The sequence below is a fragment of the Narcine bancroftii genome, chromosome 12, assembly GCF_036971445.1.
Source record: "Narcine bancroftii isolate sNarBan1 chromosome 12, sNarBan1.hap1, whole genome shotgun sequence".
NCBI lineage: Eukaryota > Metazoa > Chordata > Chondrichthyes > Torpediniformes > Narcinidae > Narcine > Narcine bancroftii.
In genome coordinates, this window is record NC_091480.1 from 67,362,170 (window position 1) to 67,376,812 (window position 14,643).

A 14,643-nucleotide genomic window follows, 5' to 3' on the forward strand; every position below is an offset into this window, starting at 1 on the left:
GAGAGATGAAGACATGTAATGAGAGTAAAAATGACCATGAACTATATGTATGTGTGTATATGGGTATATATATATATATATATATATATATATATATATATGTGTGCATGTATATATGTGTGTACATGAGTGTATCCGTATTTAAAGGAAAATATATAGAGTATAGATAAGAATTAATAAGGGAAAGAAAGGGAAGCGAGGAAGTAAGGAGGGAATTAAGAGAGTGACCTTTGTTATATATGAAAATTAAAACCTTTTCTGAGAGGGGGCTGGGTGGGGAGGAGTTATGGTCACTGCGAAATCAGTTGACGCTTGCGAGTGAATTCGCAAATCCAAATGGAGAGGGGAGATGTGGTTGCCCGATAAGGGATAAAGGGCAACTCAGGAAGGGGAGGGGACAGTGGGGTTAAAGAAATTTTAGATAGGAGAATAAGGGAAATGTTTGATGTTTTAGAAATGTTGTCTTATAAAGTGTTCAAAACAAGAAAGCAGAAATGGATAAGAAGGAAAGGTGATGATGAGGAAACGGAAAGGAAAGATAAGCAAAGTATGAAATAGCTATGTTGAACTATATGACTTTAAATATTAACGGAATACATAACCAAATCAAAAGGAAGAAACTGCTAAATTTACTGAAAAAAGAAAAAATTGATATAGCATTCGTGCAAGAAACACATTTAACTGAAATGGAGCACAAGAAATTAAAGAGAGATTGGGTAGGACATGTAATTCATATAATTCAAAAGCTAGAGGAGTAGCTATATTAATCAGTAAAAATGTATCAATTAAAATAGAAGAGGAAATAATAGATCCAGCAGGGAGATATGTGATGATAAAATGTCAGATATATTCGGAGTTTAGGAATTTACTCAATGTAAATACGAAGAAGATCAAAAATTTATGCAAGATATTTTTTTGAAGATAGCAGACACGCAAGGGAACATACTAATAGGAGGGGATTTCACCCTTAATTTGGATTCAAACATGGATAAAACTGGGAAAAAAATTAACAGAAAGAACAAAGTAACCACATTTATAATTAAATCGATGCAAGAAATGCAACTTTTGGATATATGGAGGAAACAACACCCAAAGGAAAAGGAATATTCATATTATTTGGGTAGACACAAAACATCCTCAAGAATAGACCTATTCCTGTTATCAGCTCGCATGCAAGATAGAGTTAGAAAAACAGAATATAAAGCTAGAATATTATCGGACCACTCACCCCTGATATTGACAATAGAGTTAGAGGACATCCCTCCAAGAATGTATAGATGGAGATTAAACTCCATGCTACTTAAAAGGCAGGATTTTAGAGAATTCATTGAAAGACAAATTAAAATGTACTTTGAAATAAATACGGAATCAGTGAAAGATAAGTTTATACTATGGGATGCAATGAAAGCGTTCATCAGAGGGCAAATAATAAGTTATGTAACCAAGATGAAGAAGGAATACAATCAGGAAACAGAGCAGTTGGAAAGGGAAATAGCAAATATAGAAAAAGAATTAGCAATAAAGGAAGATACAACCAAAAGAAGAGAATTGGCGCATAAAAAAATAAAATATGAAACACTACAAACATATAAGGTGGAGAAGAACATAATGAAGACAAAACAGAAATATTATGAACTAGGAGAAAAAACGCACAAAATCCTAGCATGGCAGCTTAAGACAGAACAAGCTAAGAAAATGGTATTGGCATCAAGGAAAAAAGACAAACAAATCACATATAATCCAATGGAGATTAATGAAAACTTCAGAGAATTCTATGAACAATTATACCAAACTGAAAACGAAGGGAAAGAAGACAAAATAGATGAATTTTTAACTAAAATTGAACTACCAAAATTACAAATAGAGGAACAAAATAAATTAACAGAACCATTTGAAATAGTAGAAATACAAGAGATAATAAAAAAAACTACCAAATAATAAAACACCAGGAAAGGATGGATTCCCAATAGAATTCTATAAAACATTTAAAGATTTATTAATTCCTCCCCTCCTGGAAGTAATCAACCAGATTGATAAAACACAAACCTTACCAGATTCATGCAAAACAGCAATAATTACAGTAATACCAAAGACAGGGAAAGATCCACTCGCACCAGCGTCATATAGACCAATATTATAAGATAATAGCTAAACTATTAGCAAACAGGTTAGCCGACTATGTACCAAAAATAGTAAATCTAGACCAAACTGGATTTATTAAAAAAAGACGAACAACAGACAATATTTGTAAATTTATTAACTTAATTCATGCAGTAGAAGGAAATAAAGCTCCAACAGTAGCGGTTGCTTTAGACGCAGAGAAGGCCTTTGACAGAGTAGAATGGAATTATTTATTCAAAGTAGTACAAAAATTCAGTTTACCAGAGAAATATATTAATTGGATTAAAGCATTATATAAGGGGCCATTGGCGAAAGTGACAGTAAATGGATATATATATCAAAACAATTTAACTTAAGCAGATCAACAAGGCAGGGATGCCCACTATCGCCCTTGTTGTTCGCGTTAGCCATAGAACTACTAGTAGAACTGATAAGAACAGAAAATAAAATAAAAGGGATAAAAATAAAAGACAAGGAATATAAAATCAGTTTATTTGCAGATGACGTTATAGTATACTTAACAGAACCAGAAATATCAATAAAAGAATTACATAAGAAATTGAAGGAATATGGAGAAGTGTCGGGATACAAGATTAACGCAAATAAAAGTGAAGCAATGCCAATGAATAATGCGGATTTCTCAAAATTTAAGAAAGAATCACCATTCAGATGGCAAATGCAAGCAATACGATACCTAGGTATACAAATAAATAAAAACCTCGGCCATCTATATAAACTCAATTATTATCCGCTAATGAAAAAATTACAGGACGACTTAGAGCACTGGAAAGACTTACCACTAACACTAATAGGAAGGATAAACTGTATTAAAAAAAACATTTTCCCAAGGATACAATACCTATTTCAGGCATTGCCAATACACTTTTTTTTTTTTTTTTTTTTTTTTTTTTTTTTTTTAAATTTTTTATTTTTCACACCATAAATCACAATAGCCATGATATACACTTTTTCTTTTCCACACATTTACAGTGTCTTTTTCTCCCTCCCCCCTCCCTCCTCCCAAGCCACCCCCCCATCCCTCCCCCCTCTCATCCATTTTAGTTATACAATCTAGGTTGCATTAATTCAGTTAGACAATGTTGTCATTCAACAAAAATACACCAGAAATTCTACTGAGTCCATTTTTTTCTTCTCTTCTCCTTCCATCAACTTAGGTAATGTTTGTTCCCGGTAGGTTTTCGCTATTGTATTTAATGTAAGGCTCCCATACTTGTTCGAATATTTCAATATTATTTCTTAAACTATATGTTATTTTTTCTAATGGAATACATTTATTCATTTCTATATACCATTGTTGTATTTTCAAATTATCTTCCAATTTCCAGGTTGACATAATACATTTTTTTGCTACAGCTAGGGCTATCTTAACAAATCTTTTTTGTGCATCCTCCAAGTCAATTCCAAATTCTTTATTTTTTATGTTACTTAGGAGAAAGATCTCTGGATTCTTTGGTATATTGTTTTCTGTTATTTTATTTAATATCTGATTGAGATCATCCCAAAATTTTTCTACTCTCTCACATGTCCAGATTGCATGAATTGTTGTTCCCCTTTCTTTTTTACATCGAAAACATCTATCAGATACTGTTGGGTCCCATTTATTTAACTTTTGCGGTGTAATGTATAGTCTGTGTAACCAATTATATTGTATCATACGCAGCCTCGTATTTATTGTGTTTCTCATCGTTCCAGAGCATAACTTCTCCCATGTTTCCTTTTTTATCTTTATATTTAAATCTTGTTCCCATTTTTGTTTAGTTTTACCATTTGTTTCCTCATTTTCCTTTTCTTGCAGTTTAATATACATATTTTTTATAAATCTTTTGATTAACATTGTATCTGTAATCACATATTCAAGGTTACTTCCCTCTGGTAAACTCAAGTTGCTTCCTAATTTATCTTTCAAGTAGGATCTCAGTTGGTAATATGCCAGCGCTGTATCTCCCGTTATATTGTACTTATCTCTCATTTGTTCAAAGGATAAGAATCTACTTCCTGAAAAACAATTTTCTATTCTTTTAATCCCTTTTTTTTCCCATTTTCTAAAGGCAAGGTTGTCTATTGTAAAAGGGAGTAGCTTATTTTGCGTCAATATTAGTTTTGGTATTTGGTAATTTATTTTATTTCTTTCTACATGTATCTTCTTCCATATATTGAGGAGATGGTGTAATACTGGAGAAGTTCTATGTTGTACCAATTTTTCGTCCCATTTATATAATATGTGTTCAGGTATCTTTTCCCCTATTTTATCTAATTCTAGTCTCGTCCAGTCTGGTTTTTCCCTTGTTTGATAAAAATCTGATAGGTACCTTAATTGTGCGGCTCTATAATAATTTTTGAAGTTTGGCAATTGTAAGCCTCCTTGTTTATACCATTCTGTTAATTTGTCTAGTGCTATCCTCGGTTTCCCCCCTCTCCATAAAAATCTCCTTATTATTTTCTTTAACTCTTTGAAGAATTTTTCTGTCAGTTGTATTGGCAATGCCTGAAATAAGTATAGTATCCTTGGAAAAATGTTCATTTTAATACAGTTTATCCTTCCTATCAGTGTTAGTGGTAGCTCTTTCCAATGCTCTAAATCGTCCTGTAGTTTTTTCATTAGTGGATTGTAATTGAGTTTATATAATTGGCCTAGATTTTTGTTTATTTGCACACCTAGGTATCTTATTGCCTGCGTTTGCCATCTGAATGGGGATTCCTCCTTAAATTTTGAGAAATCCGCGTTATTCATAGGCATTGCTTCACTTTTATTTACGTTTATCTTGTATCCCGACACTTCTCCATATTCCTTCAATTTCTTATATAGTTCTTTTATTGATAGTTCTGGTTCTGTTAAGTACACTATCACATCATCCGCAAACAGACTGATTTTATATTCCCTGTCTTTTATTTTTATTCCTTTTATATTATTATCTCTTCTTATCGATTCTGCTAGTGGTTCTATAGCTAGCGCAAACAATAATGGTGATAGTGGGCATCCCTGCCGCGTTGACCTGCTTAAGTTAAATTGCTTTGATACATGTCCATTTACTGTCACTTTCGCTAACGGTCCCTTATATAATGCTTTAATCCAATTAATATACTTCTCCGGTAAACTGAATTTTTGCAATACTTTGAACAAGTAATTCCATTCTACTCTGTCGAAGGCCTTCTCTGCGTCTAAAGCAACTGCTACAGGCATTGCCAATACACTTGACGGAGAAATTCTTCAAGGAGTTAAAGAAAATAATAAGGAAATTTTTATGGAAAGGGGGGAAACCAAGGATAGCACTAGATAAATTAACAGAATGGTATAAACAAGGAGGCTTACAACTGCCAAACTTTAAAAATTATTATAGAGCCGCACAATTAAGATACCTATCAGAATTTTATCAAACAAGGGAAAAGCCAGATTGGACTAGATTAGAACTAGATAAAATAGGGGAGAAGATACCTGAAAATATATTATATAAATGGGATGAAAAATTGGTACAACGTAGGAATTCTCCAGTATTACATCATCTGCTCAACATTTGGAAGAAGATTCATGTAGAAAGGAATAAAACAAATTACCAATTACCAAAACTAATACTGACGCAAAATCAGCTAATCCCTTTTACAATAGATAACCTTTCCTTTAGAGAATGGGAGAAAAAAGGGATCAAAAGAATAGAAAATTGCTTTTCAGGAAATAAATTATTATCCTTTGAACAAATGAAGGATAAATATAATATAACTCACGATACAGTGTTGGCATACTACCAACTGAAAACCTACTTGAAGGACAAAATGGGAAGCAGTCTGAGGTTACCAGAGGGAAGTAATTTTGAATATGTGATTACAGACACAATGATAATCAAAAAATTTGTAACAAACATGTATATTAAACTACAAGAAAAGGAGAATGAGGAAACAAATGGTAAAACTAAACAAAAATGGGAACAAGATTTAAACATAAAGATAAAGAAGGAAACATGGGAGAAGTTATGCTCTGGAACTATGAGAAATACAATAAACACGAGGTTACGTATGATACAATATAACTGGATACACAGGCTATATATTACACCTCAAAAGTTAAATAAATGGGACCCAACAGTATCTGACAGATGTTTTCGCTGTAAAAAGGAAATGGGAACAACAATTCATGCAATCTGGACATGTGAGAAAGTGAAAAAATTTTGGGAAGATCTAAACCAGATATTAAATAAAATCACAAAAAGCAATATACCAAAACACCCAGAGATCTTCCTCCTAAGTAACATAAAAAACAAAGAATTTGGACTTGATTTGGATGGTGCACAAAAAAGATTTGTTAGGATAGCTCTAGCTGTAGCAAAAATATGTATTATGTCAGCCTGGAAATTAGAAGATAACTTGAGAATACAACAATGGTATATAGAAATGAATAAATGTATTCCATTAGAAAAAATAACATATAATTTAAGAAATAATATTACAATATTTGAACAAATATGGGAGCCTTACATGAAACACAATAGAGAAAACCTACCGGGGACATCTACCACCTAAAATGACAGAAGGAGAAGGGAATGAAAAGAATTGACTCAGTGGAATTTCTTGTTTATTTTTATTGAGTGACAACATTGTTTGACGGGTTTAATGTATCTTAGATTCTGAACTTTAAATGAATGGGAGGGGAGGTAGGGAAGGTGGGATGGGAAGAGGGAGGGGGGGGAGAAAACGACACTGTATATATTTGAAAAGAAAAATGTATGTATCTTGATCAATGTGGTTTATTGTGTGAAAAATAAAAATTAAAAAAAAATAAATAAAAAAAAGTACTAAACCCTCCCTACCCCGTATCCCTCTATTTTTCTTCCATCCATGTCCCCGTCTAGGAATCTCTTAAATGCCCTCAATGTTCCACCACCACCCCTGGCGAGGCATTCCAGGCCCCCACAACTCTCTGTATAAAAAAAACCCCTGACGTCTCCCCGAAACTCCCTCCCTTCACTTGGTACAGACGTCCTCTGGTGTTTGCTACTCCCGTCCTGGGAAAAAGGCACTGCCTGTCCACCCTATCTATGCCTCTCATAATCTTGTCGACCTTTATTAAGTCTCCTCTCATCCTTCTACACTCCAAAGTGAAAAGTCCCAGCTCTGCTAACCTTGCCTCATAAGACTTGTTTCCCAATCCAGGCAACATCCTGGTGAATCTCCTCTGCTCCCTCTCCATAGCTTCCACATCCTTCCTGTAATGAGGTGACCAGAACTGAACACAATACTCTTAAGTGTGGTCTCACCGGAGATTTGTAGAGTTGCAACATTAACCCCTAAACTCAATCCCCCTATTAATGAAGCCCAACATCCCATCGTCCTTCTTAACTATCCTATCAACCTTGAGTTATGTATGGATTTGGACCCCAAGGTCCCTCTGTTCATCCATGCTGTTAAGTAACCAACCATTAACCCTGTCCTCAACCTTCTGGTTTGTCCTTCCAAAATTCATCACCTCGCACTTATCTGGATTGAAGTCCATCTGCCACTTTCCTGCCCAACTCTGCATCCTGTCTATATCCTCTTGTAACCTTCGACAACCTTCAGCTCCATCCTCAACTCCTCCAACCATGCACAACTCCTCCATCCACAACTCCTGCAAACTTACTGACCCATCCACCCGCCTCTTCATCCAGGATATTTATAAAAATCACAAAGAGCAGGGGTCCATGAACAGATCCTTGCTCCACACATTTTAAAAGATTTGATGCAATAGAACGGCAAACACCAGAGGATTCGTTTACAAATGAAGGGAGGGAAGTTTAGGGGAGTTTTTACACAGAGAGTTGTGGGGGCTTGAAACGTTGGGGGCATTTAAGAGACTCTTAGACGGACACAGATGGAAGAAAAATAGAGGGTTACAGGGTAGGGAGGGTTTAGTACTTTTTTTAAGGAATATATGGGTCAGCACAACATTGAGGGCTGTAATGTTCTATTTTCTTTGGCAGAGGCAACTATTACATATCTTTAATAATATGGAGGAAAAAAAGGTGGGACGAGACTGGCGGATATTTCATACAATATCTAGGTGGAGATCGTCAGAGCAGCCATGATCTCATTGAATGGCAGAACAGGCTGGACGGCCCGGATGGCCAACTCCTGCTCCTATTTCTGATGTACAGTTAAGAAGGGAACCGGAATATGCCTGGGGCACTATGGGTGACAAAATATTCTGGAAACACTCAGAGGGCCAGGTTTCATCTGTGGATAGAGAAACAGTGTCGCGTGTTTCAGGCTGAAGACTCCACCAGTGTTTCCAGCAATTTCTGATTTTATTTCTGAATTCCAGCATTTGGTGCATTTATTTTGATTTTCGATGCTTGGACCAGCCCGAATATTAATGGAATTGGAACGAAAAGACTGGACACCAGAATAGCACAATAGAGGAACGTCTGCATTAAATCATTTGAGCCCCTGTCAGGTTCTCCAGCATCCCTGTTGCCTGGCCCCAGGACGTGCTGCCTGCCTCTCTCTCCTCACATCCCTGATTTACCTGCACACACATTACAAAGGTAAAACATTCCACTGGCATGATTGGATGCAGTCATTCCCAAAGTGGGTGGTGCACAAGAGCCAAGGCAACGGTGAGGAAAATGGGGGCGGTCCGAACATTTCTGGCAAACTCAGCCCGCAAGGCTCATCGTGCGCTATCCGTCAGGTGAGGAGGGGGTGGGAGTGACTGATCTGGATGGTGACGGCTGGGGATGGTGACTGGCTGGGACGGGAATGCCTGGGTCGGTGAGTGTTACTTGTTATTTTAAGTTTACAGTAGACCTAATACCAAGAAAGGGGTGTGTGCTCGTTGTATGTGGCTCATTGTATGTGTGGGTGGGGGAGCCAAGGGGGTGGTGGCCTGAAAAAGTTTGGGACCTACTGACTTAATGGAACGATTTAAATGTTAAAACATAGAAGTGTTCAAGCAGTTTCCCTCCGGAAAAAAATCTTTCAACTTTTACTCAAATTAATTTTTTAAAAATGTTATAGACTCATAGCACGGTAGCAGGCCCTTTCGGCTCACGAGCCCGTGCCATCCAATTACACGTAGGAGGAAACTGGTTCACCCGGGGAAAACCCACACAGCCTCGGGGAGAACGAGCAAACTCCTTACAGACAGTGCGGGATTCTAGCCCTGATCCTGATCACTGGTGCTGTCACAGCGCTGTACGAATCAAAACGCCGACCATGCTGCTCCAGGTTAATGCAGCAGACTCGCCTTGCACCTTACCTTTCTGCAGTTAACAAGGGAGGTCTACAGTGGGGCGGGGAAAGGGGAAAGATATGCTCCTTACTGGCTCGCCATCTCTGGGCCAGGCCCGGCCATTCTGCAGATACTTGTTCTGATTCTGTCGCTTCTTCTGTCCGCCGTCCGCAAATTTGCACAGCAGAGGTTCTGAAGGAGCTGCAATAACAGACAAGAGAAATGGCAGCTGGTCTCCCCTCCCTCGTCCTGCCCATCTATGGCATAGAACCATAGAACAATCACAGCTCAGAAAACAGGCCACCTCGGCTTTCTAGTCTGTGCTGAACCATTTTTTTCCACTGACCTGCACCCTGTCCACAGCCCTCCATACCCTTCCCATCCATGGACCTGTCCAAATTCTTCTTCAATGTTGAAATTAAGCCCACATTCACGAGCTGGCAGCTCGTTCCACACCCCTTCTATTCTCTGTGTGAAGAAGTTCCCTCTAAACTTTTCTCCTTTCACTTGTTCCACACTCCCACCACTCTCTGTGTGAAGATGTTCCCCCCTAAATCTTTCCCCTTTCACCCTTAACCCATGTCCTCTGGTTTGTATCTCACTTACTCTCAGTGGAAAAAGCCAACCTACATTTACTCTGTCTATCCCCCTCATCATTTTAAATACCTCCTTCAAATCTCCCCGTATTCTTCTATGCTCCAGGGAATAAAGTCTTAAATACCTCTATCAAATCTCCCCTCATTCTTCTACGCTCCAACCTTTCCCTGTCACTCAGTTCGTGAAGTTCGGGCAACATCCTAATAAATCTTCTCTGCAGTCTTTCCATCTTATTGATATCCTTCCTGTAGTTAGGTGACCAAACAAAGCCTTGCCTGCCCACCTGACCCCTTTCGCAGAGTGAAATCCAAGTGTAATTCACTCACCTGGAACTCCTGGCTGCATCTTAATGAATTTGCCATTGAAGTGAGCAATGATTGCTTCACATTTCTCTGTGGATTCCATCCTGTAAAGAATGAGCACAGGGTGAACTGGGGCCTCATGAAGGCAGGGGCAGCAACACCAAAGCACGTGCGGGCATTCCATGTCCCGGTGGAGAGGTTCGGCTTGAGACAACCCACCAGCATCGTTCAAAGAGATGAGGGTGCAGTGAGACGAGACCCAGATCCCTCTAGCTGGGGGAACAAACTTGCTCCATGTTTCATTGTACCCCTGGGGAAGCTCTAGTGAATGTGCAAGCTGCCCTCTTCTTCCTGCCAAACCCGGAACTTGAATTTGAGAACATCCCCTTACCCCAGTGAACCTACAATGCCTGATTTCACCGGCTGAGAACACTGCCAATGGTTCGACATGAAGCGAGTGCTATACAAATAGTCATTCCCCTTTGCTTTATAGACCTCGCCTCAAAATTGCCGAATGATTTGGGGCACGATGAGACCATTCAGCCCATTATGCCTGGGCCAGGTTTTTAAAAGAACCAATCATCCTATGATCCCCCCCCCCCGCCCCCCATTGCTTCCCACAGGCTCAGCAAATTTTAGAACACAAAACATTCCAGCACAGTACAGGCCCTTCAGCCCACAATGTCGTGACGACCCACATAAACTTTCTCCACAACAATCTAACCCTTCCTTCCCTCACACCCATGACCCTCTATTTTACTTTCCTCCATGTGCTGTCATCAAGGGATGGATAAAATGTCGGCAGTCGCCCAAACAAAATGGTAGGGGGAGGAGCATGGTCCCACAGGGCAGGAGGTAATAGGTGGAGAAGAGAGGGGGGCACAACAGCAAACAAGGGGGAAGGGGCGGACCTGTGAATAGAGAGGGAAGGTGGTGGAGAGCTGGAGGGAAGGAACCAGAGGGATGGGGAAGGGAGGGAGAACGGGAAGAGGGCTAGCAGAAACCGAACAAGTCAATGTTAATGCCATTGGTTGGAGAGGGGCCAGACGGAAAATCAGGTGTTGCTCCTCAAGTTTGAGGGTGGTCCTGACCTGACAGGAGGTTACAGAGATGAGGAGGGGTTGGAATTGGAAATTTAAGAATGGAACTTTGCTTAACTGGAAGCTGATCAACGTCATTGGGACGTGCACGAGTCGAGGCACAAGCCGGCTGAATTTGGGCTGGTGCCAGCAAAGACATGAGGCTGCAGGAGGGGCAATTGGGGTGCATCACCGTGCTTGAGCGGACAAGCTCTCTCACCTGGCGAAGCCAACACCTCGGCTGGTCCCGTTGGCATCCCGGAGTATCCGGGTGGAAATGACCTGTCCAAAGGGCTTGAGCATGTTCTGTAGCTCCTGCTCATCCATGGATGGCGGCAAGTTGGAGATGTACAAGTTCGTTGGGTCCTGCTCTTGTTGCTGAAGAGAAAACGCAAAAGGCAAATTGCACCACTGCTCTGTGTTTGCGTCAGCCATGCCGACTAGCTCATGTGATCTCATAACCTTTCCTCCCCTCCTCAACCATCCTCCCTTCCACTCCTGCGCACAGACGCAACGACCATACTGGCATCCAATTGCCATCCATCATTCTCGTTGACAGTCAATGGCTGGTGGGACATACATCTCCAATCAAGGAAGCTCATTGCCGTGGAAACCATGGTTTCTAGTGTCTTCACATCACCACCACAAATAATCTTGTGACAATATTTACAATGGTTTCCTGGAACAGTCACAGGTTCCCCCGCTCCCTCCTTGACTTGTGGTCAAATGGAGCACATCGCGACGGTCTTTAAAACCACATCTGATCAGGGGAAACCCATCTCTCAGACTGCCCCATCTTTGACGTGCAATCAAATGACTGTCACTGGCTTCACCTGGATGATAGTGTGGATGAACAGAGGGACCTTGGGGTCCAAATTCATACATCGCTCGAGGTCGATAGGATAGTTAAAAAGGCTGATGGGATGCTAGGCTTCATTAATAGGGGGATTGAGTTCAGGAGTTCATGTTGCAACTCTACAAATCTCCGGCGAGACCACACTAAGATCATGGTGTTCAGTTTTGGTCACCTCATTATAGGAAGGATGTGGACGCTGTGGAGAGGGTGCAGAGGAGATTCACCAAGATGGTCAGTTCTAGTCACCTCATTACAGGAAGCGTGTGGAAGCTATGGAGAGGGTGCAGAAGAAATTCACCAGGATGGTCAGTACTGGGTCACCTCATTACAGGAAGGGTGTGGAAGCTGTGGAGAGGGTGCAGAGGAGATTCACCAGGATGGTCAGTTCTGGAAGTATGTGAAGGCTATGGAGAGGGTGCAGAGGAGATTCACCAGGATGTTGCCTGGTTTGGAAATTAAGTCTTATGAGGCAAGGTGAGTAGAGCTGGGACTTTTCTCTTTGGAGCGAAGAAGCTGAGTAGGTGATGGTGGAGGGGAAGCCACACTTTTGGAAGAGGGAGGACATTTCGGATAATCTGGACTGGAAGACCTCCTCTTGGGAACAGATACAACAGAGACTGAGAATTGAGGGAAAGGAATAGAATCCTTGCAGAAGAAGGATGTGACTAAGTGTGGTTGAGGTAGTTGTGGGTATTGGTGGGTTTGTAATACAAGTCTGCTGAGAATACTGTATTCATCCATCAACGGCACACCGGTGACCCCGCATCAGCAGCAGTGGAAGCCCATGACCTGCCAGTCCCTCCTGTCACCAGCCCTGTTGCAAAATAGTTGGTGAGTCCCTTGCAACTCACAAGCCAAAGAGGAGGCAAGTCATTCTCGACTGCCGAAAGCACACTTCGTGTGGAGAGGCTGTTACAGAGGCAGCTTCAGTTCCATTCTCGCTCCCTGCTGCCACTGGGAAGATCCATTTCTCATTCATACAGCAGTTCCGGGCTGTCACACTCCTTCCCTGTAGCATAGATGGGTGCTATATGAACATAAGAAACAGGAGCAGGAGTCGGCCATTTGGCCCATCAAAGCTGCTCCACCATTCAATGTGATCATGGCTGATCTGGTGAAAGGCTCATCTCCACCAACCTGCCTTTTCCCCGTATCGCTTAATTCACCGACTATGTAAAAATTTATCCAACCTTGTCTTAAATATATTTACTGAGGTCACCTCCACTGCTTCAATGGACAGTGAATTCCACAGATTTCCTCCCACCCCACCCTCGGAAAAGCAGTTCCTCCTCATCTCCGTCCTAAATCTACTCCCCTGGATCTTGAGGCTATGTCCCCTCGTCCTGGTCTGTCCCACCAATGGGAACAATTTACCTGCCTCTATCTTATCCACGCCTTTCATAATTCATAATCTTCTTGCATTCTTCTAAATTCCAGCGAGTCCAGTCCCAGAAGACTCAATCGCTCCTCGTAGGTCGACCCCTCATCTCTGGAATCAGCCTGGTGAACCCCCTCTGCATCCCCTCCAAAGCCAGTACACCCTTCCTCGAGTTTTGAGACCAGAACTGCACGCAGTGCTCCAGCTGCAGCCTCACCGGGACCTTGTACAGTTGCAGCAGAATCTCCCTGCTCTTAAATTCAATCCCTCGAATCCACCAATTTGAGGTAAATTCTCGCTCCTCATGTGCACTTGTGATCCAACCAATACAAGGCTGTTAAAGTAATACTTTGGTATTATACTATGAGCATCCAGAAGTGGTGAAACACGACGAGAACTGCAAGGCTATTCTTCTAGTTTGCTGGTTACAGGGTGTTTCCTTATTTGGTCGCCTCTTTAAGGTTTATTACATTCCTTGAAATGAACAAAACACTCCTATATTTAGGGCCAGGCCAGAGTGCCCAGTTCAGGAAGCTTCAGAGGTAAGAGGGTAGATCCTGAGAACATGGTGATCAGTGTGTTTTCCCGCAGGGGGTGACGTTTCCCCACCCCGGAGCAAAGGTTTGTTCATGGTTGCCAAAAGTAAAAGGTTCCATTTTGGGGAGTTTTCATAATGGAACTAAATGAACCTCACTTTTCGCAGCCCTATAGTTGTCCACAAGAATTCACTCAGTTCAAGGATTATTTCTTGTATCTCTTCTTGGTCATTCAGTTTGTCCCATTAGTTAGTGTTCATCCCTCCTGCCCCAAACTCCCATCCAATCCCATCCCTCCTGTCTTAAACCCCCATCCAATTCCATCCATCCTGTTCTGAACTCTCACCCAATCCCATTCCTCCTGTTCCAAACTCCTATCCAATCCCATCCCTCCTGCCCCAAACTCCCATCCAATCCCATCCCTCCTGTTCGGAACTCCCATCCAATCCCATCCCTCCTGTTCAAAACTCCCATTCAATTCCATCTATCCCGTTCTGAACTCTCACCCAATCCCATCCTCCTGTTCCAAACTCCTATCCAATCACATCTATCCTG

The 14,643-nt window shown here is 41.0% G+C and overlaps 1 protein-coding gene across 6 annotated transcripts in view; it reads right to left on the minus strand.

Annotated features, from left to right (window-relative positions):
* Positions 1 to 14,643, minus strand: part of LOC138747444 (RNA-binding motif, single-stranded-interacting protein 2-like) — a 227,309-nt gene that overhangs the window by 21,321 nt on the left and 191,345 nt on the right. For all 6 annotated transcript variants that reach the window (XM_069906672.1, XM_069906668.1, XM_069906667.1 and 3 more), the window contains 3 exons: positions 11,539 to 11,696; positions 10,264 to 10,343; positions 9,432 to 9,541 (listed from right to left, as the gene is read on the minus strand). In XM_069906672.1, coding sequence (XP_069762773.1) covers positions 9,432 to 9,541; positions 10,264 to 10,343; positions 11,539 to 11,696 — 348 coding nt within the window. The remainder of the gene's footprint in view (positions 1 to 9,431; positions 9,542 to 10,263; positions 10,344 to 11,538; positions 11,697 to 14,643) is intronic.